At 46.0% G+C, this 24877-nt stretch overlaps 1 protein-coding gene across 2 annotated transcripts; it reads left to right on the top strand.

Moving 5' to 3' along the window:
- Positions 1 to 20756: 20756 nt before the first annotated feature.
- On the top strand, positions 20757 to 24308 carry SLC7A4 (solute carrier family 7 member 4). Of its 2 annotated transcripts, none has more exons than XM_049619737.1 (4): positions 20757 to 21940; positions 22398 to 23038; positions 23301 to 23409; positions 23513 to 23778. In XM_049619737.1, the coding sequence occupies exons 1-4, from the start codon at positions 20959 to 20961 to the stop codon at positions 23686 to 23688; spliced, it is 1908 nt and encodes a 635-aa protein (XP_049475694.1). In that variant the 5' UTR covers positions 20757 to 20958; the 3' UTR covers positions 23689 to 23778. The 2 variants fall into 2 exon arrangements, with proteins under 2 accessions (XP_049475694.1, XP_049475695.1); XM_049619738.1 differs by having other exon boundaries at positions 20817 to 21940; positions 22398 to 22823; positions 23513 to 24308.
- Positions 24309 to 24877: the final 569 nt, after the last annotated feature.

Below are 24877 nucleotides of genomic sequence, written 5' to 3'. Positions count from 1 at the left end.
CAAGGAGTAAAGCCTGCCAAAACCAGCAGCTTCCTGTGTAGTCCTTACAATGTAAGCAGCCTTAGCATTTCCCCAGAAGACTCCTGGGGTGCTTCTAGGCTGCACTGGGATGGCAGGGAGGAAACCCAAAGCCCAGCCAGGGACCTCCCTGAGTGGAGAAAGAATTCAGTGTTCAGGGAGGCCAAGGCAGCTAGAAACCATGGTGCTGACAATGGACAGGAGAGAGCTGCACAGAAAGAGCTCTGTGGATGCCAACAGAGAGTCCCACTTGAGTCTACAGTGGGGCACCACTCACTACTCAAGTGTGAGGGACTCCTCAGCTCACATTTGTCATGATGGTAAGGTCTCCTAACTCACATAGCCCTGAAGGGGGTCCTCAGTGGTGGGGTTCAAAGAGGCCTACGTTGGGGTGCCTGGGTGGCTCAGGTGGTTAAGTGTCCAACTTTGGTTCAGGTCATGAGCTCATGGTTCATGAGTTCGATCCTCACTTTGGGCTCTGTGCTGTCAGTGCAGAGCCTGCTTCAGATCCTCTGTTTCCCTCTCTCTGACCCTCCCCTGCTCTTGCATGCACTCTCTCTCTCAAAAATAAACATTAAAAGAGGCCTATACTAAACGCTGTTTGGAACTCACCTAAAGCTTAAAAACAAGCCTCAAAAGGAGCAAATTGTTTCTATATATTTAATAGCACCCCAGAGAAAAAGCCTAAAAATATTTAAGGGAATACCAAAAAGAACAAACAAAAACAGAAAAACCCTAGTGCCCAACAATTTAAAATCCACAATATCAATCTAAATTTACAGGTATAAACATACATGCGTGTGGGCGCACATGTGCATGCACATACACACAGTATGTGACCATATGAAAAGAAAAAATAATCGATACAAACAGACCCACAGACCCATAAATGACAGATGACAGAACTAGTAGACAAGGACATTAAAATAGCTATTATGTATCCAGATGCTTAGGAAGGTAGAAGAAAAAATGAGGAATGATATAAAAATCACCTAAATTGAACTGTTAATGATAAAAAAAAAAAAAAAAGAATGCCTGAAGTGAAAAATACACTGGATGGAATTAACAGCTGGAAGAGATTGGAGGATGACAGAAAAGTACCGGAATAGGGGCATCTGGGTAGCTCAGTTGGTTGAGCATCCGATTTTGGCCCTGGACATGATCTCACAGTTCGTGAGTTCAAGCCCCGTGTAGGGCTCTGTGCTGACAGCTCAGAGCCTGGAGCCTGCCTCAGATTCTGTTTTGTCCCTGTCTCTGCATCCCCCCTGCTCTGTCACTCTCTGTCTCTCAAAAATAAGTAAAACGTTAAAAAAAAAACTTTTTTAAAGAGGCAAAGTAAAGACTTTTTCACACATCAAAAACTGAGGGAATTAATAATCAGCAGATCACTACTACAAGAAATATTAAGGGAATTACACCAGACAGAAGGAAAACACTAGATGGAACATTGGAACTACACAAAGGAATGAAGAACACCAAAACTGCTGAATATGTGGGCAAACATAGAAGACTTTTTATTATATTTTAAAAATATAATTGAATGTTAGGGGCGCCTGGTGGCTCAGTCAGTCAAGCATCTGATTTCGGCTCAGGTCATGATCTCAGTTTGTGAGTTTGAGCCCCACATCAAGCTCTCTGCTGTCAGTACATAGCACACTTTGGACCCTCTGTCCACCTTTCTCCCTGACCCTCCCCAGCTTGAGTGCATACACATGCACTCTCTCAAAAACAAACAAAATTTTTAAATGAAAATAAAAAATATATACAATTGAATGTTAAAGCAAAAACAATGATTTATTATGGGGCTCATAGCTCACATAAAATTAAAATACCACCAGGGCACCTGGGTGGCTCATTTGGTTGAGTGTCCAACTCTTGGTTTTGGCTCAGGTTATGATCTCACAGTTTGAGTTCAAGCCCCACATCGGGCTCTGCGTTCACAGTGTGGGGCCTGCTTATGATTCTCTTTCCCTCTCTCTATTCCCCTCCCATGTACTCTCGTGCTCTCTCTCTCTCTCTCAAAATAAATAAATAAACTTAAAAACATAAAATAAGATAAAACCAACAGTGGCACAAATGGAAGTATACTGCTGGGACATGGTATAGTATCACTTGAAAGCAGACTGAAATAGACTGGAAATGTGCTCTATAATTCCCAAAGCAACCACAAAAAGATAAAATGAAGTGGTATAGCCACAAAGCTAATAAAAAAAAAAGATAAAATGGAATTATAAAAATCCAAAGAGGTAGGAAAAAAAGAGGGAAGGGGGAACAAACAGGAGATAAACAGAAAACAAACAATAACCTGGCAGATTAAAACCCAACCATACTAATCATCACATTAAACATCGTTGCAAATTAAATGAAAATACCTAATTAACAGGCATATTGTCAGAGAAAAAAATAAGACCTAACTATAAGCTAAGTACGAGAAGCCCAGAGATAGGTCAGAGAGTAAAGGATGGAAAACAATATGCCAGGCTAAGGCTAAACCACAGGCAAGCTAGAATGGCTGCATGAACAGTGAAGTTTTCATTTCACTTTATTTTCTGATGACACTGGCTTATTAGCAATACAGGCTGGCCTTGGTCTGCCAGAAGGGAGCTGGGATGGATTGGATGGGCACCCATCAGGCATTTCTTCAAGCAGGTTTAGAGGAAACACGCCCTGGATGAGGCTGAGCAGCAGGGCTGGGAGGAGTGCACAGGCACATGGCAGGGCAGGATGGCTCTCAGGCACACAGGGATGAGGTGACAAGCCTGGAGTCTCCTACTTAGCCACTCATCCCCCACTTCTCCAGGAGCACCAAAGTGGGCTCTAACCCACTGCTGGGTGTATTAGTGAGACCTCAGAGTCTCGAAGTTCTTGGCATTCTCCTTGGTGAAGGGGGGGGGGGGCGCTGCCTGAGCAATACCTGGTTGAGAGCACCTGGCCTGCAGGGAAGCCCAGGTGGAAAAGGGCATGCAGCACGATAGTGAGCAGGGTGCGATAGCACAAGCCAGGACCAATACTGTTGCTTTCAAAGCAAAGAATTTTTCTAAGGAAAGATGGTCGTCTCATAATGATATAGCGACCAATTCAACAGGAAGACATAACAATCCATAATGGTTATGTATCATTAGAGTCACAGCTTCTCCATACAGAGCTTCAAAATATACAAAGACAAACAGAGGGGAAAGGTGAAATAGACAATCTGCAATAGAAGATTTCAACATTCTCTCATAACTGACTGAACTAGATGGAAATCAGTCAGGGTAGGGAAGATCGGCAAACACTATCAACTACATGGAGCTAAATTACATTAGAGGACACTCCACCCAACACAGCAGAATACATTCTTCTCATATGCACAGGGAACATTTGCCAGACAGACCATATTCTCCACCAACCATAAGACAAGTCTAAATAAATTCCAAATAATTCAAGTAAGAGTTTGATTGGTAGTGGGAGGGGAGAGTGGACCCCAAATCCCTGAGAAGCCCTGCTCCTGCCACAATCGCCACACCCCTGGAACAGCAAGGCCAAGACCCTCAGCCGCCTCCACCCCCAGAACTCCTGACAGCAAGCCCAGATCATTTCAAGCATGGGTATTATTTCTCCATCATCTAATTATGATCACATTACAGTTCAGAAATCTCAAACTACTTCAAGTTGTTTCTAACTTCCTAACTCAGCACTGTAATCAACTAACTTTTAGAACTAACAGTCTGAAGCCTAAAATTTCTGCTTCTGGTCTTGTTTTTAATAAGTGAAAGACAAGGGGCTAGATCATGGCTGATATTCTAATTCTGATTCCAAACTGCAATACTGAGCCAGAAAAAAATTACCTTTAGAGGCAGGGACAAATTCTCCAGAAGGTACTCAACTTTGCGATGAGGCTCAGGGATTTTAAACAAAATGTCTGCTGCTAGGATTCCTATTCTGTTTTATTATTATTATAATTTTAAATGTTTATTTATTATTAAATAATATATATTTATATTTATTTATATATTATATAAACATTATTTATATTAAATATAAACATTTATAAACATATTTAAATGTTTATAAATGTATATAATATATAATTATATGTAATTATATAATATATAATATAAAAATTATAAAAGTATAAATTTATAAATTACATTAAATTATATTAAATATGAACATATTTACATGTTTATTTTGAGAGACCACAAGCGGGGGAGGGGCAGGGAGGGAGGGAGAGAGAATCCCACACAGGCTCTGTGCTGCCAGCTCTGAGACAGAGTTGGGGCTTGAACTCACTAATCAGGGGATCATGACCTAAGCCAAAACTAGAAGTCGACACTTAACCAACTGAGCTATCCAGGCGCCCCCCCCAGGATTCCTATTAAAATCATTTTCAGACATAAACTCTTCTAACAAAGAGAAAGTACCTAAAATGGCCAACATTTTCTCAATGTAAGTTCTTTTGGGTTATATTTACACTAACTTGTCACCACCTCCCCCTCCCCAGAAGTTTCCTAACTTAGTTGACTCAACTAAGTACTATAAACTTTAAAAATCAAATTTTAGGCATTTCAACTTCAGAAGACCCTATCGTATCAAGCAACAATGACAGAATAGCTCTTCTGAAAGTATTAATCATGGTGTTTTTCTTCTTTAAGACAAAGCCTCTGCTAATAATAGCTCTTAAAAATGATGAAATGCACAAATATCTTCTAATCCTGAAGCTTCCTTTTATCTGTCTGGCAATAGAAGATAGCTTTCCTTTACACTTAGAATAATTCACCTCTACAAATAATTTTTTTGAGCAGTTTTATTTCATGCTGTACAATGACCAATAGGAGAGGCCTCAAAACCAGAGGCTTTACAGAGGAAGAATGCAGAGGTCAGTATGAATTATTATACAATGCATTATATAGTTTATATATATACAGTTATATGTGTGTATATATAATATGTACAGGATTATTCTGGCTGCTCTCCACATAAGACTCCTCTTAGGCACCACTTGTTTTGGAAGTACACAATGACAGAGGTGTTGGTTGGGTTCCACTGATGTGTAAACTATTAATGGGTTAACTCAACAACTACCTAGTAGATCTATGAGCTGAGGATATAAAAATGCACAAATTAAAGGCAGAAGCTTAGTCTGCTGTGGGAAGACAGAAATTCTCACATATTGCTGATAAAAGGGGATCTGACAAGATCTACAAAACCACAGTCATCCACTTCTGGCATCCCAAATACACCTACACCAGTCAAAACAGCACAGGCACAGATTACTCATTGCAGTTTCATGTATAGAAGACTGGGGAAAAAAATCCAAGTATTCAGAGACACTGAACAGGCTGAAAAATCTACAACCACACATGAGAGTACTATGTGGCAGTAAAGTACAAAGCAAATCTTTGTAAGCTGACTCGGAGGGCACTGGATTTTTCATACAATGAAAAAACGTGGTGCAAGAGTGTATACTGTGTGCTATTTTTGGTGCAAGAAGGGGTGATATATACATATCTATTCCTGTTCGATTCCTTTGGCTCTAAGAAAATTCTAAGTATAAACCAACCAAAAAAATGTATGTATGTATGTATATAAAATGTATGTATGTATGTATACATATAAAAAAAGTACATATATATATATATATATATATTCAAATACATACATACCAAACCCTATCTAATGGAGGAAGCAAGATTTTTCAGCATATACCGTTTTCTATCATTCTTATTTCAATACGTTGTAAATAATGCCTATCTATATAAGTGCCCTGGTCAGCCCACAAAGTAACAGGGGCAAGTAGGAGAGAATTCGAGCACAACACTTGGTGTTGCTTAGGGAAGTATGAGCGAAGGGTAACGGTGGCAGGCGCTAACCCCAGACCCACAAGCTCTGGACTTGATCCCGGGTAGTACCAGCATCCTGGCGCTGCTAAGTCGGGGCACCCCTGCACCCCACTGCCACCTAGGTCTGTCCCTCAAGCTTCCCCCTGGCCCCCCGCCCCAGGCTGCCCGCTGTACCATGGTGGTCGCCTTCTGGTCGCACTGCGGTATCACCTCCTCTCAGAGTAAAGACGCGCTCAACTGCTGCCTGCCAAGCCGCGTGCCGCGTCCTCATTGGCTCTCTGCCCACGCGATTACCATTGGCTCCGACTGCTTCAGGGGGCGGGTCCCAGGATCGGACCTCAGTTGCCATTTCTTGACCTGCGAAATAGCTTTTGATTGGTTGCCACTTTGGGCGGGAAGTGGCGACTTTCATCCCTTTGGACGGAAAGTGGCGACCTGATGGTGGGGATGCAGTGGCTGAGCGTCTTTTGCAGCATTGATAGGATGCTGCAGGGCTGACCCCCGCTGAGCGACTGTGGAGGGGCAGTCTCAGGGCGCCCCCGATTAGGAGTGGAGGCCACACTACATAGCTTACACCACCCGAGCCCCATATGTTCATCTGTAAAATGTAGTTGTACTACATCTTCCTTTTTACCTGTACACGGATATTGGAGGTGACAAGGGCTGATGATGATAAAAAGGGTTTGGCAGACTTAAGTTTGAGCAAATACATGTAAGGACTATTTCTTTAGCAGACTTTTGCTGGTGCTGATGTTAGTATCCTGGGCTGGTAAGAATTTTTAAGTCCTGGGTTTGTCGGGGCAGATATAACAGGATTTCTGCAAGAAGTGGACGTGATGTGGACCACCGGACAGGTTCCCTGAAGGAAGCGGCTGAAAAACTCTTGAACAGAGGGAAGGATTGTTTTTGCCTTCCAGGAGACTTAGGTTTATCACGGTCTCAAAGAAAGTATCGCGAGTTTTCCAAGCAGCAAAGAGGACTAGGGGGTGGGCAAAGCAGGCGTGGAGACAGGGAGATCTGAGAGTTGTAAGATTCAGCCAGGAGCCTGTGCTGTAGCAAAGAGGGTGACACTGGAGGTTCTGGGTGTGGCCAGCGTGACTGTGGCCAGACTAAGGAGTCTGGCTTTAACTGGTGGGTAGGAAGCCAGCCACAGCTACAGATTGGATTGGCTATTTAGGGGGTGCATAAGGCATCAGGGGGAGGATGGGGGCAAGGAGACCCCACATTGCAGAAAGCCAAAGAATTGCTCACCCATGCACCCACACAGGCTTGGTGAAACGATACACAGAATTTGAAAGGTTCCTGGAAGGGAGGCTGATGCCCTCAGTTCACTACCACATTACTGCTGCTGGTCCATGGGAGAGCCAGAGTTTACCCTATGGAGGAAAAGAACCCCTTGTCTTGGCTCTTCTAAGCACAACCTGAGTGAACTGGAATTCTCATATAGAAGGCAGGATTAAAAAAGAGTTAAATATCAAGAATATAAATAAATGCAAAGTATATATAACCTATAAACTTAATTACATTATAATAATGTATAGATATAATGTAAAAAATTTCGAAAACACAGATGCAAAATGCAGATTTCTTTTTTGCCCTGCCTACCACTTCTAGGTCAATGGAGGTACGACGTAATGTTCACAGTAGCAGTTCAAATGGTCTAGGTTTGAGCAACACCTCCCACCATGCATTCAGTGGGAACAACTCTTCAGCTCTCCACTTCTCCTTTGCTCTGGCAGATTTCAGAGACAGTGTGGTCTGGAGGTGAGAAGAATTAGAGAGTTGAGAAGCCCAACGTGGTGTATTGCATTGATTATGGAGGGACACCTGGCAGACGTAGTCAGTGGAACATGTGACTTGATTTCGGGGTCATGAATTCAAGCCCCACATTGGGCATGATGCCTTATATATAATATGTAGATATGACCTGATAAATAAGGGCAAAAGCCACCCACGTGGGGTCAACAGGTAGCTCCCTCAATATCTGAGCTCCCATTCCCCTTTGGAGAAGTGAGACACAAAGAGTTGTTTTGATCAAAGGTGCAGGTTCAGTATACCCACACAAAGGAAAAGTCATAAGATTTATTGTTACTTACAGATCCCAGAAGTGAGGGTGCATTGAGTGGTGGCAGGGCGGGGGTGTGGGGTGGGGAAAGGCAAGTCCTCTGTCCAAGGTCACAAAACAGCAGGAGATAGAGAGCAGGGTAGCTGTTCTTTAGAGTGGAGGTCACTAACTTTTCCTGGACTTAACTCTAAGTGGATATTTTATTTATTTATTTATTTATTTATTTATTTATTTATTTATTTAAATATTTTGTTTTTAAGTAATCTCTACACCCAACGTGGGGCTCGAACTCACAACCTTGAGATCAAGAGTCAAGTGCTCTATGGACTGAGCCAGCCAGGTGCCCCTCTAAGTGGATATATTTAAAAAAAATTTTTTTTAAACGTTTATGTATTTTGAGAGAGAGAGAAGAGTGTGAGCGGGGGAAGAGCAGAGAGAGAGGGAGAGACAATATCCCAAGCAGGCTTCATGCCGCCAGTGCAGAACCCAACATGGGGCTTGATCCTGCAAGATCATGACCTGAACCAAAATCAAGTCAGATGCTTAACCCACTGAGCCACCCAGGCGCCCTTAAAATTATTTTATTTTATTTTATTTTATTTTATTTTATTTTATTTTATTTTTTAAGTTCATTTATTTTGAGAGAGACAGAGAGAGAGCACATATAGGGGAGGGGCAGAGAGAGAGGGAGACAGAAGATCTGAAGCAGGCTCTGTGCTGACAACAGAAAGCCGGGTGTGGGGCTCGAACTCAAAAACCGTGAGATTATGACCTGAGCTGAAGTCTGACTGAACCACCCAGGTGCCCCTAAATTTTTTTATTTAGAGAGAGAGAGTGCACGAGTGCACGAGTGGAGGAGAGGAGAAGAGGGGGAGAGAGAGAGAGAGAGAGAGAGAGAGAGAGAGAGAGAGAATACTAAAGAGGCTTCACACTTGGTGCAGCAACCGACTTGAGGTCCAATCCCATGACCCCAGGATCATGACCTGAGCTGAAACCCAGTTCGTCACTCAATTGACTGAGTCACCCAGGCGCCCCTTGTGGATATTTTAAAAGGTGCAGGAAGAGGAGGAGCTAAAGCTGGAACTTACAACAGGTATCCTAAACTCAAGTCCTTACCCAGTTGTCCAGACTCTGGGTTGTGAACAGGGTTATCCTGCCTAAGCAGCCACTGAGAATAGCGTTGTTTTCGTCATCACAGTAGGGCAGCTAACTGGGGCTTCCGGGAAATGGTGTTTGGAAAAATAGACTGGAGACTCTTCTCAGGGAAGAGTGGGTACCAGGAACCAGGGTCAATTTGGGGCAGAGAGGGTGATAGGAAATGGGGAGAGGATGCACCCCTAGTAAGGGCTGGAGCAGGTGGGGACAGATGTGACTGTCATTGCCAGGGCTGAGGGCAAAAAGAAAGGCTGAGGGAGGCACCTAGGTGGCTCAGTCAATTAAGCGTCTGACTTCGGCTCAGGTCATGATCTTGTGGTTCGTGGGTTTGAGCCCCGTGTTGGACTTTGTGCTGACAGCACAGAGCCTGCTTGGGTTGCTGTCTCTCCCTCTTTCTCTGCCCCTCCCCCCCCCAAATAAATAAAGTAAAAAAGAAAAAGAGTAATACCTTGACTTGCGTCAGGCAGCACAGATGGACCGGTTTGGGGGAAAACAGTGGTTTCTCCCTTTCTTTCTCTGTTCCTCTGTTTACTGGTCTTCATTTTTCTCTGAGCACTCAGCCCTTTATGCTCCTGGAGTTCTTTATTGGAAACAGTTTGGTGATTTATCTTAAAATTTTTTTTAAGTTTATTTATTTATTTTGAGAGAGAGAGAGAATCCCAAGCAGGCTCCACACTGATAGTGTGTATACAGCTCAGTGGTTTTTAGTATATCCACAGATTGTGCAATCATCACCAGTAACTAATTTCAGAAAATTTTCGTCCCCCCCCCAAAAAAAAAACGAGAGCATGTAGCCATTTGCAATCATTCCCCTTTCCCTTCATCCCCTGGAAACCATTAATCTGTCTCTGCCTCTATGGATTTGTCTATTCTGGACATTTCATATAAATGAAATTGTACAGTATGTGGTCTTTTGTGAATGGCTTCTTTCACTTAGCATTATGTTTTCAAGATTTGTCCATGTTTTATCGCCTCTTTATTCATTCTTATGGGCAAATAGTATTTTACTGTATGGATATTTCACATTTTATTTGTCCGTCATCAGTTGATGGACATTTTGAATGCTTCTAGTTCTTGGCTATTAGGAGTAATGGTGCTATGAAAATTCAGGAGCCAGTTTTGTGTCTATACATGTTTTCATTTCTCAGGTATATACCTAGGAGCATAATGGTTGTATCATATAGTAACTTCGTGTTCAACATTTTGAAGAGGTACCCAGCAGTTTTCCCAAGCCACTACACCATCTCACATTCCCACCAGCAGTGTATGAGGGTTCCAACCACTCCATATCTTCAACACTTGTTATGACCTGGCTTTTTGACTAGAGCCATCCTAAGGGGGTGCAAAGTGTAGCATCACACTGTGGATTTGATTTGCTTTTCATAATGACGAATGATGACAAGAATCTTTCCATGTGATTACTGGACATTTGTATATTTTCTTTGGGGAAATTCCTTCTTAGATCCTTTACCCATTTATATCTATATATTTATTTTTTGAGTATAGTTGACACACAATGTTACATTAGTTTCAAGTGTACAACTCAGCAATTTGACAAGTTTACATATTATACTATGTTCACTTTGCCACAAGTGTAGCTACCATCTGTCCCATTACCAATCCTTTACCCATTCTTAAGTTAGGCTATTTATCTTTTTATTGTTGAGTTGTGAGAGTTCTTTTTTTTAAGGTTTATTTATTTATTTTGAGAGACAGAAAGAGAGAGAGAGTGGGCAGAGAGAGAGGGACAGAGAGAATTCCAGGTAGGCTCTACACCATCAGCACGGGGCCCGACATGGGGCTCAAATTCACAAACCGTGAGATCATGACCTGAGCTGAAATCAAGAGTCAGATGCTTAACCGACTGAGCCACCCAGGCACCCCTTAAGAGTTTTTTTTTTTAATTTTTTAAAGTTTATTTATTTCTTTGAGAGTGTGTGTGTGTGCACGCACGTGCGCACATACACACACAAGCGGGGAAGGGGCAGAGAGAAGAAGAGACAGAATCCCAAGCAGGCTCCACACTGTTAGCGCAGAAACTGATGCTGGGCTGGAGCTCACCAACTGTGAGATCATGACATGAGACAAGATCAAGAGTCGGACATTTAACCGACCGTGTCACCCAGGTGCCCCAAGAGTTCTTTACATATTCTGGATACAACTCTGTTACCAGATACATGATTTGTAAATATTTTCTCCCATTCTGTAGATTATTACCTTTTAACTTTCTTGATGGTGTCCTATGAAGCACAAAAGCTTTAAATTTGGGGGCACCTGGGTGCCTCAGTTAAGTGTCAGACCTGGGCTCAGGTCATGATCTCACAGTTTGTGGGTTTGAGCCCTGCATTTGGCTTTGTGCTGACAGCATAGAGCTTGCTTTGAATTCTCTGTCTCCCTCTCTCTCTCTGCCTCTCACCTTCTGGAGTGCTTGTGCAGGTGCACTCTCTCTCTCTCTGTGTCTCTCTCAAAAATAAACATTAAAGGGACACCTGGGTGGCTCAGTTGGTTGATTGGCCAACTTCAGCTCGGGTCATGATCTCACAGTTTGTGAGTTCGAGCCTTGCATGGGGCTCTGTGCTGACAGCGTGCAGTCTGGAGCCTGCTTTGGATTCTGTGTCTTCCTCTCTCTCTGCCCTGCTCATGCTCCGTCTCTCTCAAAAATAAATAAACATTAAACATTTTTTAATAAAATAAATAAATTAAAAAAGTTTTTATTTTTTTATTTTTTTTTTCAACGTTTTTTATTTATTTTTGGGACAGAGAGAGACAGAGCATGAACGGGGGAGGGGCAGAGAGAGAGGGAGACACAGAATCGGAAACAGGCTCCAGGTTCTGAGCTGTCAGCACAGAGCCTGACGCGGGGCTCGAACTCACAGACCGCGAGATCGTGACCTGGCTGAAGTCGGACGCTTAACCGACTGCGCCACCCAGGCGCCCCTAAAAAAGTTTTTAAACTGGGGTGCCTGGGTGGCTCAGTTGGTTAGGTGTCCAACTTTGGCTCAGGTCATGATCTTGCGGTTCATGGGTTCAAGCCTCCCATTGGGCTCTCTGCTGTCAGCTTGGAGCCTGGAACCAGCTTCGGATTCTGTGTCTGCCTCTGTTTCTGCCCCTTTCCTGCTCATGCTCTGTCTCTCTGTCTCTCCTGTCTCTCTCTCAAATAAACCTTAAAATTTTTTTTAATTTAAAAACTATTGCCTAACCCATGGCCATGAAGATTTACTCTTATATTTTCTTCTAAGAGTTTGTGGAGAGTTTATCTAAACTAGTCCGTAATGTTGCTGCCTCAGCAATTATTTTGTGTGGCTTAGTAGCCTACAGGGATCTTAAACTGATACTGGCCCCTCCCAAGAGTGTACGCCCTAGATAAGAGCCCACTTATTCACAAGTATATGTAAGTTCCTGATATGATTCTCCCAATGGCCCTTGGGATAAGCATTCTCACTGCCACCCCCTGGGCGGGCGTTCCCCTTGTGCATTCTTTAGATAACACCTCTGCAATGTTTACCAAAGCCCGCTCTTTTGAGTTTGAATAGACCAATCCAGTCTTAGCCTGGGAACCCCAAAGCACTCCACCTGCAGACCTTAATAAAGGCATGTGCAACAGGTTCTGCTGAGCTCTCAGTCTGCACCCCGCCTTAACCTCCTGGTGTGGTCCTTCAAGGTATGCTATGTACCCCCTCTAGGACCTGTGAGTAATAAACTTCTCTATTTCAAAATTTTTATGGCCTTTTATTAAACCTAGGTTCACCATCCAGTGCCTCCAGGGATCTAGTTAACAAATGTTAATTTAGGGGTGCCTGGGTGGCTCAGTCAGTTAAGCATCTGACTTCAGCTCAGGTCATGATTTCATGATTTGTGTTTGAGCCCCGTTTCGGGCTCTGTGCTGACAGCTCAGACCCTGGAGCCTGCTTCAGATTCTGTGTCTCCTTCTCTCTCTGCTCCTCCCCTGCTAACGCTCTGTCTCTGTCTCTCAAAAATGAATAAATGTTTAAAAAAATTTTTTTAAATCAATTGGCCATCAAAAGAATGAGAAGACAAGCCATAATCTAGGAGAAAATATTTATAAAAGATAAATCTGATAACGGACTGTTATCCAAAATACACAAAGAACTCTTAAAACTCAACAACAAGAAAACCACATCCCAATTAAAAATGGGCAAAAGATCTGAACAAACACCTACCAAAGAAGATATACAGATAAGCATATGAAAAGATACTCAACGTCATATGTCATTAGAGAATTGAAAGTTAAAACAACAATAAGATACTACTACACACCTATTAGAATGGTGTGTAGTTCGAGCCAAACTCGAAAATCCAAAATGTTGACATTACCAAATGTTGCTGAGAATACTGAGCAATAGCAGCTCCCTCTCATTGCTGGTGGGAATGTAAAATGGTCCAGCCATTTTGGAAGACAGCTTGGCAGTTTCTTAAAACACTAAACATATTATTACCAGATGATTCAGCAATCACACTTCTTGGTATAGGCATACCTTGTTTTATTGTTTCACTTTATCGAGGTTTTTTAAATAAATCTTATAAATTCAATTGAGCATTGCCAGACTTCATTGAGGAGGTCTATCAGTGCCATTTTTCCAACAATATTTACTCACTTTGTGTCTCTGTCACATTTTTTGGCAATTCTCATAATATTTCAAATTTTATTATTATTACATCTGCTATAGTGATCTGTGATCAGTGATCTTTGATGTTATTATTGTAATTGTTATGCAGTGCCACAAACCATTCCCACATAAGATGGCAAACTTAATAAATGTTGTGTGTGTGCTCTGATTGCTCCATCAGGCACCTGTTCCTGCATCTGTTTCCCCCTCCTCAGGCCTCCCTATTCCCTGAGAAACAACAATATTGAAAGTGGCCAATTAATAACCCTACAATGGCCTCTATGTGTTCAAGTGAAAGGAAGAGTCATGTATCTCTCAAATTTTTTTTAATTTTTTAAATATTTATTTATTTTTGAGAGAGAGAGACAGAGCTCGAGAGGGGAAGGGCCAGAAAGAGAGGGAGACACAGAATCTGAAGCAGGCTCCAGGCTCTGAACTGTCAGCACAGAGCCTGATGTGGGGCTCGAACTCACGAACCATGAGATCATGACCTGAGCCGAAGTCAGACGCTTAACCGACTGAGCCACACAGGCGCCCCTCTCTCATTTGAAATCAAAAGGTAGAAATGGGTAAGCTTAGTAAGGAAGGCACGTCCAAAGCCAAGATGGGCCAAAATCTAGGTCTCTTGCACCAGTTTGCCAAGCTGAGAATGCAAAAGAAAAGTTCTTGAAGGAAATTGAGAGTGCTACTCCAATGAACATATGAATGATAGAGAAACTGTAAGAAAGTGAAACAACCTTATTGATGATCTGGAGAAAGTTTTAGTGGTCTGGATAGAAGATCAAACCAGCCACAACATTCCCTTTAAGCCGAAGCCTAATCCAGAGCAATCCCCTGACTCTCTCCAATTCCATGAAGGCCAAGAGAGGTGAGAAAGCTGCAGAAGAGAAGTTTGAAGTCAGCAGAGGTTGCTTCATGAGGTTTAAGGAAAGAAGCCAGATCCACAACAAAAAGTGCAGTGTGAAGCAGCAAGTGCTGATGTAGAAGCTATAGCAAGTTATCTAGAAAAGTAGCTAAGATAATTCATGACGGTGGCTAAAGTAAACAACAGATTTTCAATGTAGATGGGAATAGCCTTTTATTGGGAGAAGATGACATCTAGTACTTTCATAGTTAGAGAGGAGAAGTCAATACCTGGCTTCAAAGCTTCAAAGGACAGGCTGATTCTTTTATTAGGGGCTAATGCAACTGGTGACTTTAAGTGGAAGCCAATGCTCATTACCATTCCAGAAATGCTATGGCCCTTAAGAATCATGCTAAGTCAAAAAAAAAAAAAAAAGAATTATGCTAAATCTATTCTACCTGTGCTCTATAGAACATCAAAGGCTGGATGATAGCACAGCTGTTTACAACATGGTTTACTGAATGTTTTAAGCCCACTATTGAGAACTACTGTTCAGAAAAAAAAGATTCCTTTCAAAATATTACTGCTCATTGACAGTGAGCAGTCACCCAACAGCTCTGATGGAGATGTATAATGACATTAATGTTGTTTTCATGCCTGCTAGCACAACACCCATTCTGCAGCCCATTAATCAAGGAGTAATTTCAACTTTCAAGTCTTATTATTTAAGAAATACATTTCACAAGACTATAGCTGTCATAGATAGTGATTCCCTTGATGGACCTAGGCAGAGTCAATGGAAAATGTTGTGAAAAGGATTCACCATCCTGGATACCATCAAGAACATCTCTGATTCAGGGGCACCTGGGTGGCTCAATCAGTTAAGCATCCAACTTCGGCTCAGGTCATGATTTCACAGCTTGTGAGTTTGAATCCTGAATTGAGCTCTAGGGTGACAGCTCAGAGCCTTGAGCCTGCTTCAGATTCTGTGTCTCCCTCTCTCTCTGCTTGCATGCTCTCTCTCTCAAAAATAAACATTGAGGGGCACCTGGGTGGCTCGGTCGGTTAAGCTTCCGACTTCAGCTCAGGTCATGATCTCACAGTCCGGGAGTTCGAGCCCCGCGTCAGGCTCTGTGCTGACAGCTCAGAACCTGGAGCCTGTTTCCGATTCTGTGTCTCCCTCTCTCTCTGCCCCTCCCCTGTTCATGCTCTGTCTCTCTCTGTCTCAAAAATAAATAAACGTTAAAAAAAATTAAAAAAAAACATTGAAGAAATTTTTTAATTTAAATTTTAAAGAACATTTCTTATTCATGGGAAGAGGTCAAAATATCAACATTAACAGGAATTTGGAAAAAGTAGATTCCAACCTTCATACATAACTTTGAGGGGTATAAGACCTCAGCGGAGGAAGTAGTTGCAGATGTGATAGAACTAGAAACACAAGTGGAGCCTAAAGATGGGAATGAATTGCTGCAATTTCATGATAAGACTTGAATGGATGAGCAGTTGCTTCTTATGGATGAGCAAAGGAAAGTGGTTTTTTGAGATGGAATCTATTCCTGCAGAAGATGTTGAAATGACAACAAAAGATTTAGAAAACAGACGTGGTTGATAAAACAGTGGCAGGATTTGTGTGGATTGACTCCGATTTTGTTTTTTTTTTTAACGTTTATTTATTTTTGAGACAGAGAGTGACAGAGCATGAACGGGGGAGGGGCAGAGAGAGAGGGAGACACAGAATCGGAAGCTGACTCCAGGCTCTGAGCCATCAGCCCAGAGCCCGACGCGGGGCTCGAACTCACAGACCGCGAGATCGTGACCCGAGCTGAAGTCGGACGCTTAACCGACTGAGCCACCCAGGCGCCCCTTTTTAAATTTTTTTTTTTAACGTTTATTTATTTTTGAGACAGAGAGCGACAGGATTGACTCCGATTTTGAAAGAAGTTCTAGTGGGTATAAAATGCTATCAAACAGCATTGCACACTACAGATAAATTGTGGAAGGAAGAGTCCATCAATGAGGCAAACTTCATGTCTTCTTATTTTAAGAAATTTCCACAGCCACCCCAACCTTCAGCAACCACCACCCTGGTCAGTCAGCAGCCATCAACCTCAAGGCAAGACCCTCTCTTCCAGCGAAAAGATTGACTCACTAAAAGTACATAAGATGTTTAGCAATTTTTAACAACAAATTATTTTTTCATTAAGGTATGTACATTGGTTTTCATAATGCTGTTGCACACTTGACTACGGTACAGCGTAAACATAACTTTTATATGCACTAGGAAACCAAAAATTTCATTTGACTTGCTTTATTGTGCTATTTGTTTTATTCATTGGAATCAAACCTGAAATATCTCCAAGATATGCCCATATTTATCCAAATAAGTTGACAGATTACGTCCATACCAAAACTTGCACATGGATTGTGTGTGATTGCCAAAACTGGGAAGCAATCAAGATGTCCTTCAGTACATGCATGGATAAATAAACTATAATAGATCCAGACAATGTAGTATTACTCAGCACTGAAAAGAAATGAACTGTCAAGCCATTAAAAGACATGAAGGAATTGGGGTGCCTGGGTGGCTCAGTCAGTTAAGTATTCGACTTCAGCTTAGGTCATGATCTCACAGTTCGTGGGTTTGAGCCCACGTCAGGCTCTGTGCTGACAGCTCAGAGCCTGGAGCCTGCTTCATTCAGATTCTGTGTCTCCCTCTCTCTCTGCCCCTCCCTCACTTGTGCTGTCTCTCTCTCTCTCTCAAAAATAAATAGACATTTAAAAATTTTTTTAAATTATTCTAAGCATCCTTTTTCCCAGCTTTACTGATATATAATTGACATATTCTAAATATCTTTATGAATATATTTATTCTTTTTGAGATTATATAAGTAGAATTATTTTCTTAATTTCATTCTGGATAATTCATTGCTAGTGTATAGGAAGGGATACAATTGATTTGGAGATTTTTTTTCCAGCTTTAGTGAGATATAGTATTTTTTCCAGCTTTATTGAGATATCTTGTAAGATACTTAAAGTGCATGTCACAATGATTTAATTACTTAAGCACTGTGAAAGGATTCTTCCCATATAGTTCATTAACACATCCATCATATCATATATTTACTTTTTTGGTGTGAGAATATTTAAGGTCCACTCTCTTAGAAAATTTCAATTGTGTAATACAGTCTTATCAAATATAGTCACCACATTATACACTAGATCCTCTGATTTATGTATATTGCTCTTGTACCCTGTACCTTTGCTGGACTTATTAGTTATTTTGTTGGGTGGATTCCTTGGGATTTTCTGTACATAAGATCATGTCATCTGTGACTAGATATACTTTTACTTCTTCCTTTCCAATTTGCATTCCTTTTATTTCTTTTCCTTGCCTAATTGCTATAGCTGCTACCTCCAGTAAATTGTTGAGTACCAGTAGTGAGAGTGGACATCCTTATGTTGTTCTTGATAATAAGGGGAAGCTTTCAGTTTTTCACTACTTGAGTATACTAGTCAAGGGTTTTTCATAGATAGTCTCTACCAGGCTAGGGATGTTCCTGGTTTGTTGAGTGCTTTCTTCTGTATGTATTAAGATGACCATGTGGTTTGGTCCTTTATTCTGTTAGTATGGCATGTTACATTGCTTGATTTTCCTGTGTTAAATCAAACTTGCATTCCCGGGATAAATTCCACTTGACCCTTTTTTTTAAGTTTATTTATTTATTTTGAGAGAAAGAATGCAAGTGGGGAGAGAAGAGTGAGGGGTGGGGGGAGGGAGAGAGAGAGAATCTCAAGCAGCCTCCACACCACCAGCGGAGCCTGATGCAGGGCTCAAACACGTGAACTGTGAGATCATGACCCAAGGCCAAGTCAGATGCTTAACCGATTGAGCCACCCAGGCGCCACTACTTGACCCTTCTTATATGTTGCTGGATTCGATTTGGTAGTATTTTGTTGAGAAAGTCTGCATCTATGTACATAAGGGGTAGTGGTCTGTAGTTTTGCTTTCTTGTGATGCCTTTGGCTTGTAGAATAAGTTGGGAAGTATTCCCTCTCCCCTCTTCCCCCTTCCTCCCTTCTCCTCCTCTTCCTTCTTTTTCCTTTTTGGTGCTCTAGCGTCACTCCACCTTCATAGGTTGCTCTGTGTAACTGCCTTGTTCAGTGGGGCCCCAGAACTTGGTTGAGTCATATCCCTGGAAGTTTACAATTCACTGTATCAACCATGCTTGCCTTGAAACACATACTCATATATGTGGTGAGAGCCTTCTCTGGGTGGATAAACAGTTTTCTGAAACACCGCGTACCAGCTCTCAGGTAGTTGTTGATAGGCCTTGGGGTAGTTTCTATTACAAAACTGGCCCAGTCTCTCAGGTTGAAGTGCATTTTTCTAGATTTTTGTGGAGACATTTAAGAACAAGAAACATCTGCTCAATTATGTTCTGGCCAAAGGGGAGTGAAGTAAGGGAGATGTTGTCCCTACAGGAAGTGGGATCTCGTCTGAGAAGTTCTTCAAGATAACATCAGCCAACTATCAGAAAGGGTCAAGGGGATTGGCCAAGGCAGAGTGTTCTGAGTGGCACCATCTTGTCTGGGAGTCCACCATCCTGTCACCAGCTCATTGAAACACAGAGGCTGCAGGTGCCCTGAAAATCCATTTTGGTCTTGCTTTGCTTGGATGGATTGTCATCATTTTATTGACAAGTTAAGACCATGTCAGGCCAACTTTTTCACTTTCAAAAAGCGTAAGTGCAGAGGGACAAAGACGCCTCAGCCCCAGGAATAAGTAAGTCTGAGGTGAGTTTGTGATGGCTACATGATGGGACATGGGGGTTGCCCATGCTGTGGGGAATGGCATGGAGTGGGTGCCCAGCATATGACCTCTCACTGATACCCATGAGTGAGAAGCTGCTGTTTGGGTCCCCCAGGGTCCTCCAAGCCTGATTGGTGCTCCTAGGCTGGGATGGGCTGTCACTGGCATCTGAGGAACCCTAGGGTTGCCCCAAGCTGGAAAGCTATAGATTTTCCCCACAAATCCACTTGCCTCCTTTCAGAACAAGGCTCGGAACAGCCAGCAGTTCCCTCAACTCACAGAACACTCCCCAAAAGCCGTGCACTCCCTCTCCCTCAGCAATGTATGAGGGCGGCTTGCTGCCATCCCATTGTACAGGAGAGGTCAGGGATTGGCCAGGGCCACTCAGCCAGACCCATACCCTCATCTCACCAGAGGCTTGCTTGAGTCCTTGCAGCCCCTAAAATGCCCCAATATTGGGGGAGGGGATCTTGGACAGTAACCGGCTGAGCAGAGTACATGTGCTGGGATGAAGAATCAAGGAGGGTTACTGCAGCCACAGCAAGGGGGTGCATTCCAGATCCCTCCAGACTTGGTCCCTACTCTTGCCTGCCTCCTGAGGCCACCCCAGTGATCTGGATTAGTCACTTCTGGTGGCTTGGGCTTCCTCATCTGTGAACCAGACACAGTAATAGGGCGTCCCTAGATCTGGTGAGTTCTGGTCTGGATCGTGTGAGGTATGGGTACGGTGGGCTATCTGGATACTTGTGTAACAGCGAGGTGGGTGGGGTGCCGTGCTGGATCTGGGGATCTGGCGCAGGGGGAGTGGGGGCGGGCTCTGTGCACGGGCGACGCCAGCTGGCTAGGCAAGCACAGCACGCAGAGCGGCGGCAGCGGTGACAGCAGGTAAGTCTCTGCGAGTCCTACAGGGGCGTACTGGGGCCTGAAAGGAGGCAAAGACTTGGATATCCGGGTGGAACTGGCTCTAGGGGCAGCAGCGGAGGCGGTAGCCTATCGGGGCAGGGTGGGGGGGGCAGAGAAAGAAGCTTTGGCTTCTGGGGCAGAGCCCCACCTCCGGGCCTGTGCGTCTGTCCCCAAGTCTCACGGGGCCAGGGAGGGAGCGGGGGGTGGAGGTAGTGGTGAGTGCCAATGTCTGAGGCCAGATGGCCGCCTGGTCCCCGCCCAGGGCAGCAGGGCCGCTCCTGTTCCGGGGCCTGGAGGCCTGGAGACCTGCCCAGCTCCCGGGAAGTCTGGGACTTCCACCTTGCTCCTGGATGCCAGACCAAGGAGAGTTTCCCAACCACACTTCCTGGAGCTGCACCCTTTCCACCTTCAGACCCACCCCCACCCCTGGCCCCCCAAGCACACCCAGGTCCAGCTGCAAGAGGTTCCTTCACCTGCCCAGAGGCTTCCCTGTGACCTCCTGCCCACATCTGACTCATCCCAACCCTCAGGCAAGCTAGCTATGCAGGTGTTCGGTCCGGGTGTGTGTGTGTGTGTGTGTGTGTGTGTGTGGGTGATGGATGGACAGAGCAGACTGAAGCTTGGCCCGAACCTAACTGGGCAGCCTGTCATTCCCCTCTTGCCCTGGTAGGTGCCGGCAGCTGGCTTGGTGCTCCTCTTATCTGCCCATCATGGTCAGGGGGCTGCCCAGCACTGCCAGCCTGGTGCGCTTCTGCCAGAAGCTGAACCGACTGAAGCCACTGGAGGAGTCCACCATGGAGACATCACTGCGGCGCTGCCTGTCCACGCTGGACCTGACCCTGCTGGGCGTGGGTGGCATGGTAGGCTCAGGCCTCTATGTGCTCACAGGCACTGTGGCAAAGCAGATGGCTGGCCCTGCGGTGCTCTTGTCCTTCGCTGTGGCTGCCGTGGCTTCCTTGCTGTCAGCTCTGTGCTATGCAGAGTTTGGGGCACGGCTGCCACGTACGGGCTCTGCCTACCTGTTCACCTATGTGTCCATGGGTGAGCTGTGGGCCTTCCTCATCGGCTGGAATGTGCTCCTCGAGTACCTCATTGGTGGTGCAGCCGTGGCCCGTGCCTGGAGTGGCTACCTGGATGCCATGTTCAACCACCGCATCCACAACTTCACCGAGGCCTATGTTGGAACCTGGCAGGTGCCCTTGCTGGCCCACTACCCAGACTTCCTGGCTGCTGGCATTATAATTTTGGCCTCTGTCTTCATCTCCTGCGGAGCCCGAGTTTCCTCCTGGCTCAACCACACCTTCTCTGTTGTCAGCCTCGTCATCATCCTCTTTATCATCATCCTGGGATTTATCCTGGCCCGCCCGCACAACTGGAGTGCTGAGGAGGGTGGCTTTGCACCTTTTGGCTTCTCTGGCATCATGGCTGGCACCGCCACCTGCTTCTATGCCTTTGTGGGCTTTGATGTCATTGCTGCCTCCAGTGAGGAGGCCAGAAACCCAAAGCAAGCTGTGCCTGTAGCCATTACCATCTCACTTGGCCTGGCAGCTGGCGCCTACATTCTTGTCTCCACCGTGCTCACCCTCATGGTGCCTTGGCACAGCCTGGACCCTGACTCTGCACTCGCTGATGCCTTCTACCGGCGGGGATATAGCTGGGCTGGCTTCATTGTGGCAGCTGGCTCCATCTGCGGTAAGGGGCCATTCAGGCACGGTGGAAGTGACCGGGGCAGTGGGGCCCTGCCCTAAGCTTCCCAGGGATCACATCTCCATCTGGGTCTGTTACTGGTTGCATATTGGGCCCAGGAAGGTGCTAATTATTAGACTCCCCACCTAGGCTTGTTGAGAGGGATCTACCCACTGTCCCCTCCTAATTGTATGTTAGATGTTGGTTCTGAGCATGTGCTTCCAGGTCCTTTCCTGGGAGAAGGACTTAGCCCTCATCAGATTCTCTGATGGACCTGTCACCTAAACTAACGTGTCCCATTTCTGGTGGGGGTGGGGGGTGAGGAGTAAGCCCTCAGGCTCACCTTGAGATCCCAGACAAACGCATGCCCGTGCTCCCAAGGGGTTGGGCATGCCCTGGCTCGCAGCAGAGGCCCCTGGTAGGCCTGTCACCATGCTGACCAGTCCCCCACCCTCTGCCACAGCCATGAACACTGTCCTGCTCAGCAGTCTCTTCTCCCTGCCACGCATCGTCTATGCCATGGCCGTCGATGGGCTCTTCTTCCAGGTGTTTGCCCGAGTGCACCCCCGGACGCAGGTGCCCATGGCCGGCATCCTTGTGTTCGGGGGCCTCATGACTTGCCTGGCACTGCTGCTGGATCTGGAGGCACTGGTCCAGTTCCTGTCCATTGGCACACTGCTGGCCTACACCTTCGTGGCCACCAGCATTATTGTGCTACGCTTCCAGAGGGCCCCTCCGTCCAGTTCCTCAGGCCCAGCCAGCCCTGACCCCAGCGTCAAAGAGTACCATTCTTTCTCGGACCACATACAGCTGGTGGGCACCGAGCAGGCCTTAGCCCCCGAGCCTGGGCAGCTGCGGCCAGCCCTAAGGCCCTACCTGGGCTTTCTAGGTAGGTACAGCCCTGGAGCTGCTGTGGCTTGGGCCCTCGGCATCCTGGTGGCCTCGGCCATCACCCTGGCCTGTGTACTGGTCTTCGGGGACTCAGGCCTGCACCTCCCATACGGGGGCTACATCCTGCTGCTCCTGCTCAGCTCTGTCATGTTTCTGTTCAGCCTCCTCATCCTGGGGGCCCACCAGCAACGGCGCCAGCAAGACACCTTCCAGGTACCTTCCCCAGCCAATCCCCACTGGCCGTCAGCCAAGCTAGCTCTCTTTGCCCCTTCCTCCTCTACTGTAGCAGGATGAATCAGGGCTCACAGGGTTGGGGAGGCCAGTATGCCCATCTCCCTCCTTTCTGCATGGCAAGTGGGCGCTTGTTTCCAGAATCTCCAGAGGTGGAGAACGGCTCTGTGGACTCTTGAGGAATCAGGCCCTGAGCCAGCAGACCTTCTCTGCAGCCCGGCCCAGCCCTGCTCTTCCCCCTCAGATCCCCATGGTGCCCCTGACTCCAGCCCTGAGTATCCTCCTCAACATCTGCCTCATGCTGAAGCTAAGCTACCTGACTTGGCTGCGCTTCTCCATCTGGCTGCTGATCGGTGAGTGGGGGCCAGGCTTGGGGCCCTGGGCGGGCTGCAGGAAGAAGGCAAGGAGGGCAAGCAGGGCCGGGACCTGCCCTTCAGTCTCCCACAACTCCTGCAGGGCTCGCCGTGTATTTTGGCTATGGCATCTGGCACAGCAAAGAGAATCAGCGGGAGTTGCCAGAGCTGACCACCACACGCTACGTGGTGTTCCCCAGCACCAACCTGGAGGAGACGGTACAGACTGTGCAGCCCCCCAGCCAGCTGCCCTCCCAGGAGCCCAGCCCCACGGAGTAGCCCACCAGTCCATGAATCGAGCTGGAGGCCTGCCCATGCTTGCTCTGCCCTCACCCCACCTCCTCAGGAGCCCTGAGGAGCTGGGAGTCTCTTCTGTCTGAGCCAGCTCAGGTTTGCAGGCCTGCCCATGCTGAGGGGTCCCCCAGACCTTAAAGCCTTAGCCCAAGTGCCTAGCTTTGGGTTTTGGGGAGTGGGCCGTGGCCAGTGCTGGTGTGGGGAACATTTTGCCCAGAGCCTTACTGTTCATGAACAACTCCAGTTACTTGGACAGGTGGGGTGGGTTAGGGTGGGTGGGGAGGAAGCCCGCAACCCCAGATAGCCATAATAATAACCTCTTGGCCAGCCACATGGCCTGCTGCTGTGTCCACCATTGCATTCTTTGTGTCACTGAGTCCTCTCCTGCCCCCAGGAACCAGGTGATTGTCCCCAATCCATAGCAAAGATGCCAAGATTTGTCAAGAGGCGGGCACCAGCTGTGGTCAGGGACACCACTGAGCCTGAGTCCTGGGGTCCTGCCCGCAGGGCGGTGCCCTTTGCCGAGCTCAGAGGGAAGCTGCATATACCCCCTCACACACCATGAGAGGAGGGATCCATGAAAAGGGCAGAGTCAGGCTCCCCTGCACAGGCTCTCCTGCACAGGCTCCCCACATGTCCCCTGGTTGGGGGGCAGATCCAGAGAGCAGAGCCTGGGTCCCAAAAAGGCCACCTAGAGAGGGCGGTGGAGTTCCAGGCCCCTCTTGGGTTCCCAGGGCTTCCAGGAAATGTAGTCCCCAGAGATGTAGAGGTACACTGCATTGGCACACGAGCCTCTTAAGCATGTGCCCACGTGGCCCACATGGCTACCCTGGTAGTTCACACCCACATGCAGACTGAGGCAACAGCTGTTTCCAGCTCAAGCCTGGCCACAGCTCTCCAGCTGTCACAGCTGGCACTCATCCTCTCCCCCCACCTCTTTCCTCAAGGGCTTTGAGAGAAAGGCTACACACGTGTATGATATACACTCCCTGTATACGGATGCAAAATACCTGGGCCTGTTCCAAGTACCTTTGAGTCCATCCGGTGGCTGTGAGGCTCCAGTCCTTGGGGGGTCGTCAGGCCCTCCCTGCCCCCTCCCACTGCTTTCAACTACCCATTCCTGCATATAAGGACTACACAGGAAGCTGCTGGTTTTGGCAGGCTTTACTCCTTG

The sequence above is a fragment of the Panthera uncia genome (assembly GCF_023721935.1).
Source record: "Panthera uncia isolate 11264 chromosome D3 unlocalized genomic scaffold, Puncia_PCG_1.0 HiC_scaffold_8, whole genome shotgun sequence".
Lineage (NCBI taxonomy): Eukaryota > Metazoa > Chordata > Mammalia > Carnivora > Felidae > Panthera > Panthera uncia.
Note: the sequence above shows the minus strand (reverse complement) of the source record. Positions and strands in the feature narration are given on the sequence as shown.

Excerpts from the sequence above, each read along its gene's own strand:
- SLC7A4 (XM_049619737.1), top strand. The coding sequence starts at position 20,959 with ATGGTCAGGGGGCTGCCCAGCACTGCCAGCCTGGTGCGCTTCTGCCAG. Across the intron at positions 23,039-23,300 it reads GCCAGCAAGACACCTTCCAG|ATCCCCATGGTGCCCCTGAC; the intron begins GTACCTTCCCCA and ends CTTCCCCCTCAG. Across the intron at positions 23,410-23,512 it reads CTCCATCTGGCTGCTGATCG|GGCTCGCCGTGTATTTTGGC; the intron begins GTGAGTGGGGGC and ends CAACTCCTGCAG.